The sequence below is a fragment of the Lithobates pipiens genome, unplaced genomic scaffold, assembly GCF_037356315.1.
Source record: "Lithobates pipiens isolate NorthernLeopardFrog02 unplaced genomic scaffold, aLitPip1_a1.2 Scaffold_22, whole genome shotgun sequence".
Lineage (NCBI taxonomy): Eukaryota > Metazoa > Chordata > Amphibia > Anura > Ranidae > Lithobates > Lithobates pipiens.
Window position 1 is genome coordinate 193,016,463 of NW_027507784.1, and position 14,531 is coordinate 193,030,993.

Here is a 14,531-nt window from a genome sequence, read left to right on the forward strand (position 1 = left end):
TTACACAACACAGGCATGCGAACAAAACCAACAGATATTTAAAAGTCGATGATACCAATGAGCAAATACTGTGCATAAAATAGGATAGTAATTAAATAAACTGAATTTTCCATCTCAACAATTTCATTAAAGTGCATACAGAGTCTGTATTACAGACCAAATATAAGTCAAGTAAAAACAGGTTAACTTGTTTTCTTTCTTGTTTTTTTACTTGTGACTGCATTACTGAAATAAATTTTATGAAAAAGAAAGACAAAATAAACTACAGTTCAAGAACAAAGTAAAACATCCATGGAAAAAATAAACACCTGAGATTTCAGGAGCAGTCCAGATAAGAACATACATAGGAAACACAGAAGTCCCCAGTAACTGCATCCACATTCCAGGATTTCATCATTCTGGCTGACAAAGACAGATAACTTGGTAGTTTCATACTGTTATTTATTTCATAACTAAAATCACAAATAGAGATACTTGCAAAATACTTGTCTTTTCAGGATTGATTTTCAGATACCAACCTGCTGTCATTCTGAATCAATCTAATGTGCATCAAGTTACGGGCTTGGCTTTCCTTGATAACTGCCATGTGTTTGGTCAGATGCAACTCAAGCACCAAATGGAGAGGATGTTATGATGGTATCTGGAGATGTTTCTCCCCCCTCCCCACCCCAGCCTTCCCATACATAATCCCAGAAGCACAATGAGAGATGTTTAGTACCAGATTTTAAATATCCCTCTGCCCCTTTTCCTGTTCAGAGCTCCTGCTGCATTTGCTGAGACTTAACAGCTTATCCACCAGTTCAAGAGCCAGTACGAGCAGATGTGACACCAGCATTGCTTCGGTTGAACGCAAGCTTAGTCTGAAATTTTCAGGTAGGTCTGTGTGTCATTGGAGAAGTCTTGATTTTTTTATATATTTATTCACATTTCAGACAAAACGCCGAATGAGTTACTCATACTCCAGAAACTGCTTGTGATAAAAAAGCAAATACCTGAAACAGAGAAAAAAAAAAGTGTTAAATAAGCTTAACACAAACCAATGTCCAATTAAATAAGAGCCCCATGCATTCATCATTAACTTCCCTTCAGCCCACTGTAAATTTACTGCGGGCGGGTGGCATTGGCAGCCTGGATCACGTACATGTAGGTCATCCAGCCTATTCCAGGTTCGGGGTGTGTGCGCTAATCTGCTAATCCATGCCATCACTGACTACAGCAGGACTTTGGCTACAGCAGATCAGTGGTACCTGCTGACAATCGCAGCACACAGTCCTATGTTTACCCAGAGGGCACTGTACACAAATCGGTGATCTGGCGGTTTCTTCTCCCTACAAAGCAGGGAGGAAGAATAACCAGATCTGTTAATAAAAGCAGCACACATTACACATTGTTAGGTACAGTGCTAACCCCTTAATTTGCCCCTAGATATTTATCCCTTCCCAATCAGTGTCTTTAGTACAATACAGTATTATCAATGATCTCTGTATTAGTGTCACAACCAAAATTAGTGTCAGTGACCCAGATAGTGTTAGTTAGTGCCAGATTTCCCACCACCCTATCGCAGACCCACTATAAGCCTCTGATCACTATTACAGAACAGCATCTATAGCTGCATAAATTCTAGTATATAAATGCGCTATAGTTTGTAGATGGTATAACTTTCACACAAACCAAATACATAATAATAAATATTGGTCTAACACACATGTGCGGGAAAAAAAAAAGTTAAAGTGGTCCAGTGTTGAATAGCAAAAAATGGCCTGGTCATAAAGGGGGCAAGACCTTCCAAATTTCAAGTGGTTAAAGCATAAAAGTGTGAACAAGGTTATATTTCAAGGAAGTAGAGAATGGAACTAAAATGTGAGGGAGGGATTTTTTTTTATTTTTAATAGTAAGGGATGGTGAGAGAGAGAGGCACCAGGCAACCAACAGTGCAGCAAGATTTATGTACCGCATTTATCGGAGTATAACACGCACTTTTTTCCCCTTAAAATCAGGGGAAAATTGTGGGTGCGTGTTTTACGCCAATCCCCCGCCGTTTCTAACCTCCTCTGCCGTTCTTGTCGGCTTTCAGGTATTTTCGGCCGCACTCGGTGGTTTTTGTAAAGCCAAAAGCCACCGAGAATGGGTGAAAATAGCAGAAAGCCACCGAGATACACAGGACATCCACTCTGTATTTCGGCGGCGCTTTTTTTAAACGGCAAAGATACAAGGCTGCAAATGACTGACAAGGCTGCAATGCAAGGCTGCAAATGACTGACAAGGCTGCAATGCAAGGCTGCAAATGACTGACAAGGCTGCAATGCAAGGCTACAATGCAAGGCTACAAATCACACTTACAAAGTTTTTTCCTTAAACTTCCCTCCTAAGTTTTTTTTTTTTTTCTTTTAAATTCCCTTCTAAACTTGGGGTGCGTGTTACGCGCCGATAAATACGGTATATAAAATGTATGAAAACAATGGTAATTCACATTTACAAGCTTCAGTGTAAACAGGCACTGAATTAGCTTAATGTGAAGCCGTCAGTAGTAATAATAGTTCCTCCTGGAGCAGCTGGGGTCATGGAGAGGCAGTAGATGCCGGTAATAAGATTCAGAGAAGCTGTCAGCCACTACGAAAACATCAGAAGAACTGTCCAATGAAGCCATCAAAAGCCTGGGTACTAGTAGCTAATCAGGAACCGCTTCAGAGGCAAAACCACGCTTCCATCAGCTGAATCCCTAGTCAAACTTTTTGCACACCTAAAGAACTCCTCTCCTTCTCTAGAACTACACTCCTCCCTTGCCCAGCCCAGGAAAAAAAAAACATTTGCACAAAGAATACACTCTGCTAAGGTGTGAATGCAGGTTTACTGAAGAAGTGAAAATATGCAAGCATCAAAATTGTTAAATGAAGGGCAGCAATAATGTAAAGAGAGAGAGCGAGAGAGAGCGATTACTGCATGACATGAATGTCCTTTATCTTTTTGGAAACCTTCAGTCTCACCTCCTGTCGTGTTATATTGCCCCTTACCTGGATGATGTTGTTAAACTTAGTTCCTATTCCGTTAATCTTACTCTGATTTCCCTGGAGTCAGCTGCCATCACTTTGAGATTATATTTTACCCTCAATACCCCTTCATTCTGGCTGCTTTGGTAACACTAATATATCTGGCTCTGCCAATAAAGCTTATTTAACCACTTGACCACTGGGCACTTAAACCCCCTTAATAACCAGACCAATTTTCAGCTTTCGGTGCTCTCATATTTTGAATGACAATTACTCAGTCATGCAACACTGGACCTATATGAAATTTTTGTCCTTTTTTTCAAACAAATAGAGCTTTCTTTTGGTGGTATTTAATCACCGCTCGGTTTTTTATTTTTTGTGCTATAAAAGAAAAAATACAGAAAATTCGGTAAAATAATGAATTTTTCTTTGTTTCTGTTATAAAATTTAGCAGGTTAGTAATTTTTTCTTCATAAATTTTGGCCAAAATTTATACTACTACATATCTTTGGTAAAAATAAGTACAAAATTGGTGGATATTATTTGGTCTTTGTGAAAGTTAGAGTCCGCAAGCTATGGTGCCAATATCTGAAAATTGATCACACCTTAAGTACTGACGGCCTATTTCAATTCTTGAGACCCCAACATGCCAGAAAAGTACAAATACCCCCCAAATGACCCCTTTTTGGAAAGAAGACATTCCAAGGTATTTAGTAAGAGGCATGATGAGTTTTTTGAAATTGTAATTTTTTCCCACAATTCTTTGCAAAAATCAAGATTTTTTAACTTTTTTTTTTTTTCTCCACAAAAAATTGTCATATTATCAGTTTATTTTTCACACACAGCATATGCATACCACAAATTACACCCCAAAACACATTCTGCTATTACTCCCGAGTACGGCGATACCACATGTGTGAGACTTTCACAGTGTGGCCACATACAGAGGCCTAACATGCAGGGAGCGCCATCAGGCGTTCTGGAGCACCCAGGCCAATTCTGACATGTCTGTCCTACATGTAAAAATCATCATTTATTTGCTAGAAAATTACATAGAATCCCAAAACATTATATATGTTTTTTTAGCAAACACCCTGGAGAATACAATGGTGGTCGTTGCAACTTTTTATCTCGCACGGTATTTGCGCAGCAATTTTTCGAATTTTTTTTTCCAAAAAAAAAAAGCAAACAGTTTTGTGCTTAAAAGAATAAAAAAAAACCACAGTAAAGTTAGCCCAAATTTGCATAATGTGAAAGATGAAGTTACGCTGAGTAAATAGATACCCAACATGTTACTCTTCAAAATTGCACACGCTCGTGGAATGGCGCCAAACATCGCTATTTAAAAATCCCCAAAGGCGACGATTTTTTTTTTTTTACTGGTTATATGTTTTGAGTTACAGAGGTCTAGGGCTAGAATTATTGCTCTCGCTCTAACGTTCGCAGCGATACCTCACGTGTGGCTTGAACACCGTTTTCATATGTGGGCGGGACTTATGTATGCGTTCGCTTCTGCATGCGAGCACATGGGGACAGGGGCGCTTTAAAAAAAAAATATTTTTATTGTTCATTTTACTTTTTTAGTTTGAAATTTTTTTCCCTCAAAAATAAAAATTTTTGATCACTTTTATTCCTATTACCAGGAATGTATACATCCCTGGTAATAGGAATATGGCATGACAGGTCCTCTTTACAGTGAGATATGGGGTCAATAAGACCCCGCATCTCACCTCTAAGCTGGGAAGCCTGAAAAAAAAAAAAATTCTGGCTTTTATCGTATTGGCGAGTCGGTAGAAGCACCGGAGGGCGGCGGGAGGGATGTCTATGGCTGGGTATTGCAGGGTATCACCGACTATGGCTGGGTATCTCAGAGTATGGCGTTTCAGAGCATTGCAGGGTATTGGCGGGTGTTGCAGAGCATTGCAGAGTGTTGCAGGGTATTGGCGGGTGTTGCAGAGCATTGGCAGGTGTTGCAGAGCATTGCAGGGTATTGGCAGGTGTTGCAGAGCATTGGCAGGTGTTGCAGAGCATTGCAGGGTATTGGCAGGTGTTGCAGAGCATTGCAGAGTGTTGCAGGGTTAAATTTCGGTGAGCAGCAATGTGGGCACTGCAGATGCAGCCCACAGCTCTGCTGACACCGATCTCTTCCCCCTCCGCTGTACCGATCAGTACAGAGAGGGGGAGGGAGGAACCGGCGTCATAACATGACGCCGGTTTGTTTACAAGTGATCACTCCGTCATTTGACGGAGCGATCACGTGGTAAACGGCCCGCGATGAGGTCACGGATGCCCTCGAGTGCGCGCCCCAGGTGGCACGCGAGAGCGGAATTCTGGGAGGGCGTCATATGACGTCCTCCCAGAGTTAAAAAACCGCCCTGTAGCCGTCATTCGGCTATGGGCCGGTTGTTAAGTGGTTACATTTTAGAAAGATGCAGTGTGAGTAGAGATAGAGATATAGATATATAGATATATACATCTCGTCTGAAACAACCCAAATTCATTTGAAGTGCAGACTTTCAGCTTTCATTCAAGGGGTTGAACATAAATCTAAAGTACAAATTTAAGGAAACGCAACCTTTTTTTATACACAGCAGCTCCATTTTCAGGGGCTCAAAGTGTAATTGGACAAATTATTAAAAAAACATTTATTTATGATTACAGGTATATGAATAGGTTTGGAATCCTTTACTGGCAATGACTGCCTGAAGTCTGTAACCCATGGGCATTACATAAGATTGAGTTTCCTTCCTCCTTTGATTTGCCAAGCTCTAATTGCAGCGGTCTTCAGTTGAACCTTGTTTGTGAATCTTTCTGCCTTTAGTTTTGCCTTCAGCAAGTGAAATACATGCTCAATTGGGTTCAGATAGGGTGATTGACTCAGCCATTGCAAAACATTACACTTTTCCTTCAAAAGTTTCTGGGTTGCTTTTGCAGTGTGTTTTGGATCACTGTCCATCTGTACTGTGAAGTGCCGCCCAATTAACTTTGTTGAATTTGGCTGAATCTGGGCCAACAATATATCTCTAAATGCTGCAAAAATCATCCGGCTGCTTTGGTCTTCTGTCACATCATTAACACCAATGACCTAGTGCCACTGGAAGCCATGCATACCCATACCATCACACTGCCTCCACCATGTTTTACAGATGACGTTGTGTGCTTTGGATCATGAGCTGTTCAAGCCTTCTCCATACTTTTCTTCCCATCATTCTGATACAGACTAATCTTAGTTTCATCCGTCCAAAGAATGCTTTTCCAGAACTGGTCTGGCTTTTTTTTCTTTTTCTTTTTTAAGATGTTTTTTTGCAAAGTCCAATCTGTTTTTTCTATTCTTCAGGCCTATGAATGGTTTGCACCTTGTCGTGAACCTTCATTTGTTCTCGTAAAGGCTTCTCTCAATTGTAGTCTGACAATGACCCGCCACCTCCTGGAGTGTCCTTCACTTGTCTGGATGTTGTAAATGGGTTTTTCTTTACCATAGAGAGGATCCTGCGATCATCCACAACTGTTGTCTTCTGTGGATGTTCAGGCCTTTTTAGGTCGCTGAGCTCACCAGTGTGTTCCGCTTCCCTCAGACTGTACCAAACTGTTGATTTGGCCACTCCTAATGTTGTTGCCATCTCTGATTGATTTGTTTAGTTTTTGAAGCCTTACAATGGCTTATTTCACTTGCATGGACACCTCCATGGTGTATTGTCACAGCAATAGATTCCAAATGCAAATAGCACACTTTGAATCAACTCCAGACCATTTACCTGCTTAATTAATAATGAAGGAGTAGACCACACCTGGCTATGAAGCATTTTTTGATTCAACTGTCCAATTGCTTTTGGTCCCTTGAAAAAAGGGGGATGGCTATTCTTAGGAGCTGTAATTCCTAAACCCTTCCTTCAATTTGGATGAACCATTCCTCAAATTAAATTGGAGTGTTTGTACTTTCAGCCCATGTCCATTAAATAACTAACTATAGCTTGAATATGTTTTGGCAAATACTTGGGAAAAAAAAAAACTAAAAAAAAAAAAACTAAAATTGTGCAATTTTTTGCTATTCGGCATTGAGCTACTTTAACTGGCAATTGTGCAGTCATGCAAGACTGTACCCAAATTACATTTATGCAATTTTCACACGCACACAGCTTTCTTTTGGTGGAATTTGATCACCACTGGGGGGGGTTTATTTTATTATATTTTATTTTTATTTTACCTGCAAAATCCTTTTCTTGGAATATGAACACAGGGTATTTCATACTCATGACTACTTGGGTTAAGCTGACACTTTAAGGCTGAACTTCAGTAATTTGTTTCCATCTTTCCATCTATGAAATCCTCCGCCCTATGCAAAGTGGTTGGAGGGAAGCTTCAGAATAGCAAAGAGGTTTTTGTAACAAATTATGTAAGCAGACTGCAGTTTCTCTTTAAGGTGAAATGGACATTGGCCATAAATAGGCATAAACTCTCCAACTAGGCATAATCTCTTCCAGCTAGGCCTCAGTTTTGTAGCAAACAATGAGGGACAAAGGAGAGAGATCCCTGTGCCCCCTGGTCAAAGGACACAGGGTTCTAAGTAATGACTAATTAAGATGTCCCAAAGCTCTGGACAAGTCAACCTCTGTTCAAAGGAGAGGACTGCAAAACAGACCAGATGAAATTGATGTCCATGGAGTCAAAAAGGGGGGTCACATGTGGAACAAACCAGGATGGATGATCGGACCCTGCGACAGCAAATCAGACTGATCTGAGAGTGCTTGCCTGCCAAGAGATTTAGGATATCTGTATGCAACAATTTTCTTGGTCTACAAAAACAAAGCACTTGGGAATGCTAGCATAGATCTGAAGTCCAGCGACGTCCACAAGAGGCTTGCCTCTCCAGGGACTCGCACTCCTGACTGGCTTTTGACAGCAGTGGGAGCCTATCAATCACAACCAGCAAGACAATCAGGAGATGGAGGGGACGGGGCTGAGCTGTGGCTCAGTGTCTGAAGGGACAGAGGTGCTGCTTGGCTCGGGTGCCCGAGCTTGCTGTGGGGCACTCCACAGGAGGGAGCGCCGGCCAGGGACCCGAGAAGGAGGAACTGGGCCGTAAAACCATTGTACAGAGAATGTAAGCATTATTTATGTTTATTTTTTTTAAATAACACAAGTCTTTAATAAATCACTCTAAGGACTCTATTTAACCAGTTGCCGACCGCCGCACGCCGATGTACGTCGGTACAATGGCACGGGCAGGCATAAGGACATACATGTACGTCCCTTGCCTCCCGCGGGTCGGGGGCCCGATCGGGCCCCCGCCCGGTGCCTGCGGCGGTCGGTTTTCGTCCGGGAGCGATCCGGGACGAGGGGGCGGCCATTCATTCATGGCCACCCCCTCGCGATCGCTCCCGACGAATAGAAATCCCCGGTGACATCACTTCCTCTCCTGTAATGTAAACACAGGAGAGGAAGTGATGTATTCTCTCCTCCGTGTCGGTATTTTCCGTTCCGACACGGAGGAGAGCGGATCGGTGAGTTGCACCAACACTCTACACACACAGTAGAACATGCCAGGCACACTCACACCCCCCCTTTACCCCCCGATCACCCCCCCAATTACCCCTGCCCCCCAGTCACAGTGACACCAATGTCATTTTTTTTTTTTTTTTTTTTTGCATTGGTGTCATTTGTGACTGTAATAACTGTTAGGGCAGTTAGAGTTAGCCCCCTTTAGTTCTAATGTACCCCCCTAATAAAGGTTTAACCCCGTGATCACCCCCCGTCGCCAGTGTCACTAAGGCTGGGTTCACATTGCAGCGGTTTATGAGAACGAATGTGATTCGCACCGCACTGCAGTGCAAATCACATCCGATCTCTGTGCGATTCGAGTTCAGCCATTCGCCGCACCCGCCGCACCCGCCGCAAATTCGCACGGGACCCTTTTTTTGGCCCGCAGCAGAATCGGATCGCATGGGTGTTCACACCATGCGATCCGAGTTTGCAGATCGCACTGCGATATGCGAACTGATCTGGGGGTGTCAGTAACATTTCACTGACACTCCCAGCAGTTCGCATAGGGCAGTGTGAACTGCCGCCGGGAGGCATGCGATGCGGGAACCCGCCGCGGATTCGTGCGTTCCCGCATCGCTCCAGTGTGAACCCAGCCTAATAAGCGATAATTTTTCTGATCGCCGTATTAGTGTCACAGGTGACGCTAGTTAGGCAGGTAGGTATTTAGGTTCGCCGCAGCTTTTTATAGCGCCAGGGACCCCCATATACTACCGCATAAAGCCCCCTGATTGCCCCCTAGTTAACCCTTTCACCAGTGATCACCATATAACTGTTACAGGTGACGCTGGTTGGTTAGTTATTTTTTTATAGTTTCAGGGCACCCGCCATTTATTACCTAATAAAGGTTTAACCCCCTGATCACCCGGCGGGTGTCATTTGTGACTAATAACTGTTAGGGCAGTTAGGGTTAGCCCCCTTTAGTTCTAAGGTACCCCCCTAACCCCCCCAATAAAGGTTTAACCCCGTGATCACCCCCCGTCGCCAGTGTCACTAAGGCTGGGTTCACATTGCAGCGGTTTATGAGAACGGATGTGATTCGCACCGCACTGCAGTGCAAATCACATCCGATCTCTGTGCGATTCGAGTTCAGCCATTCGCCGCACCCGCCGCAAATTCGCACGGGACCCTTTTTTTGGCCCGCAGCAGAATCGGATCGCATGGGTGTTCACACCATGCGATCCGAGTTTGCAGATCGCACTGCGATATGCGAACTGATCTGGGGGTGTCAGTAACATTTCACTGACACTCCCAGCAGTTCGCATAGGGCAGTGTGAACTGCCGCCGGGAGGCATGCGATGCGGGAACCCGCCGCGCATTCGTGGCGTTCCCGCATCGCTCCAGTGTGAACCCAGCCTAATAAGCGATCGTTTTTCTGATCGCTGTATTAGTGTCACAGGTGACGCTAGTTAGGCAGGTAGGTATTTAGGTTCGCTGCAGCTTTTTATAGCGCCATTGACCCCCATATACTACCGCATAAAGCCCCCTAATTGCCCCCTAGTTAACCCTTTCACCAGTGATCACCATATAACTGTTACAGGTGACGCTGGTTGGTTAGTTATTTTTTTTATAGTTTCAGGGCACCCGCCATTTATTACCTAGTCTCACTAGTGTACCCCTAAATTTAGGGGTGTCTACTTTCCAAAATGGGGTCATTTGGGGGGGTTTGTGCCATCTTGGCATTTTATGGCCTTCAAAACTGTAACGCCCTTAGAAAGCCTGAAGGCGGTGCTTGGTTTTCGGGGCCCCGTACGCGGCTAGGCTCCCAAAAAGTCCCACATATTTGGTATCCCCGTACTCAGGAGAAGCAGCAGAATTTAGTTTGTAGATGTGACAACTTTTGCGCAAACCAATAAATATACAATTATTGACTTTTTTTTTACCAAAGACATGTGGCTGAATACATTTTGGCCTAAATGTATGACTAAAATTGAGTTTATTGGATTTTTCTAATAACAAAAAGTAGAAAATATCATTTTTTTTCAAAATTTGCGGTCTTTTTACGTTTATATCGCAAAAAATAAAAATCGCAGAGGCAATCAAATACCATCAAAAGAAAGCTCTATTTGTGGGAAGAAAAGGACGCAAATTTTGTTTGGGTACAACATTGCATGACCGCGCAATTACCAGTTAAAGCAGCGCAGTGCCAAAGTGTAAAAAGACCTCTGGTCATTTACCAGCAAAATGGTCCGGTCTGAAAGTGGTTAAAACAATTGTGGTTTAGCTGAACTGGGAGGGGTTAATGAATGCTTGAGTGGGGAATTCCTGCATTTTTTGGCCTGTGTTCATTCATCTGAAGGTGGCAGCATAATCCAATTAGTCATGAATATGAAGTACCCTGTGTCTTGTGATGTACAATAAAGAAAGTGGATTTATCTGTCAGGAAAGGTAGGCTGGGAGAGCAGTATGAATTCCATGGCAAAGCAACAGGTTGAACAGGTTTAATGGTGACCCCATCAGCAGATTATACTTTCCTTTTCTTCATCTCCTGCTTTTATCACTGGCACTTAAGAATAAAGGGAGCATGCAACTTGTTCGATTTGTGTTCAAGTAAAGGCACTGGTGCTTGGCGACTGACCACTCAGGTCTTCAGCCCTGTGCAAGCGCCAAATCAAAGCTACATAGTAGATGAGGTTGAAAAAAAAAAAAAAAAAAACACAAGTCCAACCTATGTGTGTTATTTTATGTCAGTATTACATTGCTTATCCCTGTATGTTCTAGTCGTTCAGGAGCTTATCCAATAGTTTATTGAAATCACTACCTGCAGAAGGGCATTCCACATCCTTGCCGCTCTTACAGTAAAGAGCCCTCTACGCAGTTTAAGGTTAAACCTCTTTTCTTCTCATTTTAAGGACTGGCCACATGTCTTATTAAACTCCCTTTCGCTAAAAAAGTTTTATCCCCATTGTGGGGTCACCAGTAGGGAGAATAAGTTTAGTGCTGGTAACCTTTCTTCATAACTAATATCCTCCAGTCCTTTTATTAGTTTTGTTGCCCTTCTCTGTACTCGCTCTATTTCCAGCATATCCTTCCTGAGGACTAGTGCCTAGAACTGGACAGCATACTCCAGGTGCAGCTGGACCAGGGTCTTGTAGAGTGGGAGAATTACCACTTTATCTCTTGAGTTAATCCCCTTTTTAATGCATGCCAATATTCTGTTTGCTTTGTTAGCAGCAGCATACCATTGCTGAGCCCATCATCTCCTAGGACCCCAGGTCCTTTTCCACTCTTGATTCCCCCCCCAGTGGTTTTCCACCCAGTGAGTAGCTAGCATTCATATTTTTTCCACCCAAATACATTTTTACATTTTTCCATATTAAACCCCATTTGCCATGTAGTTGGCCACCCCATCCTCCAGGTAATTTATGAATAAATTAAATATAATTGGTCCCAGGACAGAACCCTGGGGGACTCTACTTTCCACTCCTGACCATTCCGAGTACTCCCCATTTATCACCACCCTCTGAACTCACCTTTGCAGACAGTTTTCAATTCATGTAGTCACCCTATGGTCCATGCCAACTAACATTTGTACAGTAAACGTTTTTTGGGGAACTGTGTCAAATTATTTTGCAAAATATAGGGTCGAAACTAATCGATTATGAAATTACTATTTTCATAATTGATTGATCGGACAGTAACATAATGGGGTTAAATAAAATTAGCCCTTTAGAGTACAAAAAGCAAACAATCACTAAATGTTACTTTCACTGTGAATCCAACAAATGTATCCCTTACAGTAGCGATTAGTTCTTTTAGACCCCTTTCACACCACACCGCACCTTGCGTCGGCGGTAAAACGCCGCTATTTTTAGCGGCGTTTTACCGCCGGATTTGCGGCGCATTTCGGCCGATAGCGGGGCGATTTTACCCCCGCTAGCGGCCGCGAAAGGGTTAAAACCGCCGGCAATACGCCGCAATAGCGGCGTTTTGCCGGCGGCATCGCAGCGCTGCCCCATTGATTTCAATGGGCAGCAGCGGTGGAGGAGCGGTAAACACACCGCTCCTTCACCGCTCCAAAGAAGCTGCTGGCAGGACTTTTTTCTGACGTCCTGCCAGCGCACCGCTGTAGTGTGAAAGCCCTCGGGGCTTTCACACTACACACAATGGTGCAGCTTCTTTAGGGCGTTTTGCAGGCGCTATTTCTAACGCTATAGCGCCTGCAAAACGCCATGGTGTGAAAGGGGTCTTAGTACTATAAAGGGCTAATTTTTTTGTTTTTTTTAATCCCATTGTTACTAAACGTCTTAGGCCTGTTTTTCACACCTATGTGTTTTGCAGAAACGCATTACATTTCATTTAATGTGCACATCTATGCTTTTTTGAGCCGCTGCGTATTTGGAAAGGGTCAAGGACTTTAACGCAAAACTATGCTTTTTTGGTTCAATATACTTCAATGGAGTAGCTGCAGAAAAGCATGTAATGCAATTTGTTTTGTTTTTTTAAATCTGCCCAACAACAAATTGGTAAAAAAAAAGGCATTAAAAAAAATTATTCAAAATTGCAAATCACAGCAAAATCCCTTGTGCAAAAAATAAAAAACGCACAGCAAAAAGCACTGCAGAAACAGAGCAAAAGCAAACTGCATAGGTGTGTACTGAGCCTTATGCTGGCCACACAGATCAATTTTCAGACAGAATATTCAGATGAAAAATCTTTGAAAATTTGTTGAATGAAAGAATGTTGTTTGAAATTTTCACTTGCTTTTAACATTCCATTTTAAAACAAATGTAATTTCTGAACGAAAACCACATACACTGTCTGAAAATTCCTTTGACCAAGAAGTTTTCTATTTCTAAATTTTCCCATCACTGTGGTTGAAAAGAAACGTTGATTTGACCCCACTAACAATAATGCCGCGTACACACGAGCGGACTTTTCAACATCCAAAGTCCGACGGACTGAGTCCGTCAGACTATTTGATCGTGTGTGGGCTGCAACGGACTTTTGACTCGCCAAAGTCCGAAGGACTTTAGAATATGGAACATGCTTCAAATTTTCCCGACGGAACTCCGCCGGACCCGGGTCCCTTCGAAAACTCCGCTCGTGTGTATGCTATTCCGACGGACTAAAACCGACGCTAGGGCAGCTATTGGCTACTGGCTATGAACTTCCGTATTCGAATCCAGTCGTACGTCATCACGTTCAAATCCGTCGGAGTTTAGTGTGATTGTGTGTGGCCAAGTCCGCTCCGCCGAAAAGTCCGTCAGAACTCCGTCGGAACTCCTTCGGAAGTCTGTCGGACATAAGTCCTCTCGTGTGTACGGGGCTTTAGAAAATCGAACGAACATTCTTAAAATGAAATATTTTTTTGAAAGAAGACAGACATTCTTATTGTATGGCCAGCATATAATATATAGTTCTGTTTGAAAATCTGCAAAACAGTCTAACTTTTTTTTTCTTTTAAATAAACAAAAAATTTGATCTCTGAGCCTGATAAGACTTGCTAGATTCAACCTCTAATAGTATATACAGTAGATCTCTTCTGTCCATTATTCTCAGAGTGGATTAAAGATTCTACTCCCTAACCATATAGTTGATTTATATTTACCACTGCATATAGATATTTAAGAATAAAATGCCTTTTTTTTAAAAAAAAAACTTTACATATTAAATAAATTATACACACTTTTTTTAAGATTAACCAATCTAAACAATAATTGGCCAACTAATAGATCATGAAAACAATAGTTAGTTGCAGCCCTAGCAAAATCCAGATACACCACGTCTACGGGCCTTCCTTTATCTAGATGGCAGCTCACCGCCTCATAGAAGGTTAATAGATTGGTTTGTCTAGAACGATTCTTCATGAATCCATGCTGATTACTGCTAAGGATACGGTTTTCATTACTAAAATCTTGTATATAGTGCCTCATTCATGCCCTCCAAGAGCTTGCATACTATTGATGTTAGGTTAGGCCGCGTACACACGGGCGGATTGTCTGCCCAAATTAGTCCGCTGAACCGTGTTTCAGCGGACAATCTGCTCGTGTGTGGGCTTCAGCT

General features: G+C 42.6%; 1 protein-coding gene across 7 annotated transcripts in view; it reads right to left on the reverse strand.

The window, feature by feature from the left end:
* Window positions 1-424: 424 nt before the first annotated feature.
* The window catches only part of LOC143924449 (ubiquitin carboxyl-terminal hydrolase 22-A), a 221,187-nt gene continuing 207,080 nt past the window's right edge, over window positions 425-14,531 (reverse strand). For all 7 annotated transcript variants that reach the window (XM_077448773.1, XM_077448771.1, XM_077448770.1 and 4 more), the window contains one exon: window positions 425-992. In XM_077448773.1, the coding sequence (XP_077304899.1) occupies window positions 950-992 (43 nt within the window). In that variant the 3' untranslated portion in view covers window positions 425-949. The remainder of the gene's footprint in view (window positions 993-14,531) is intronic.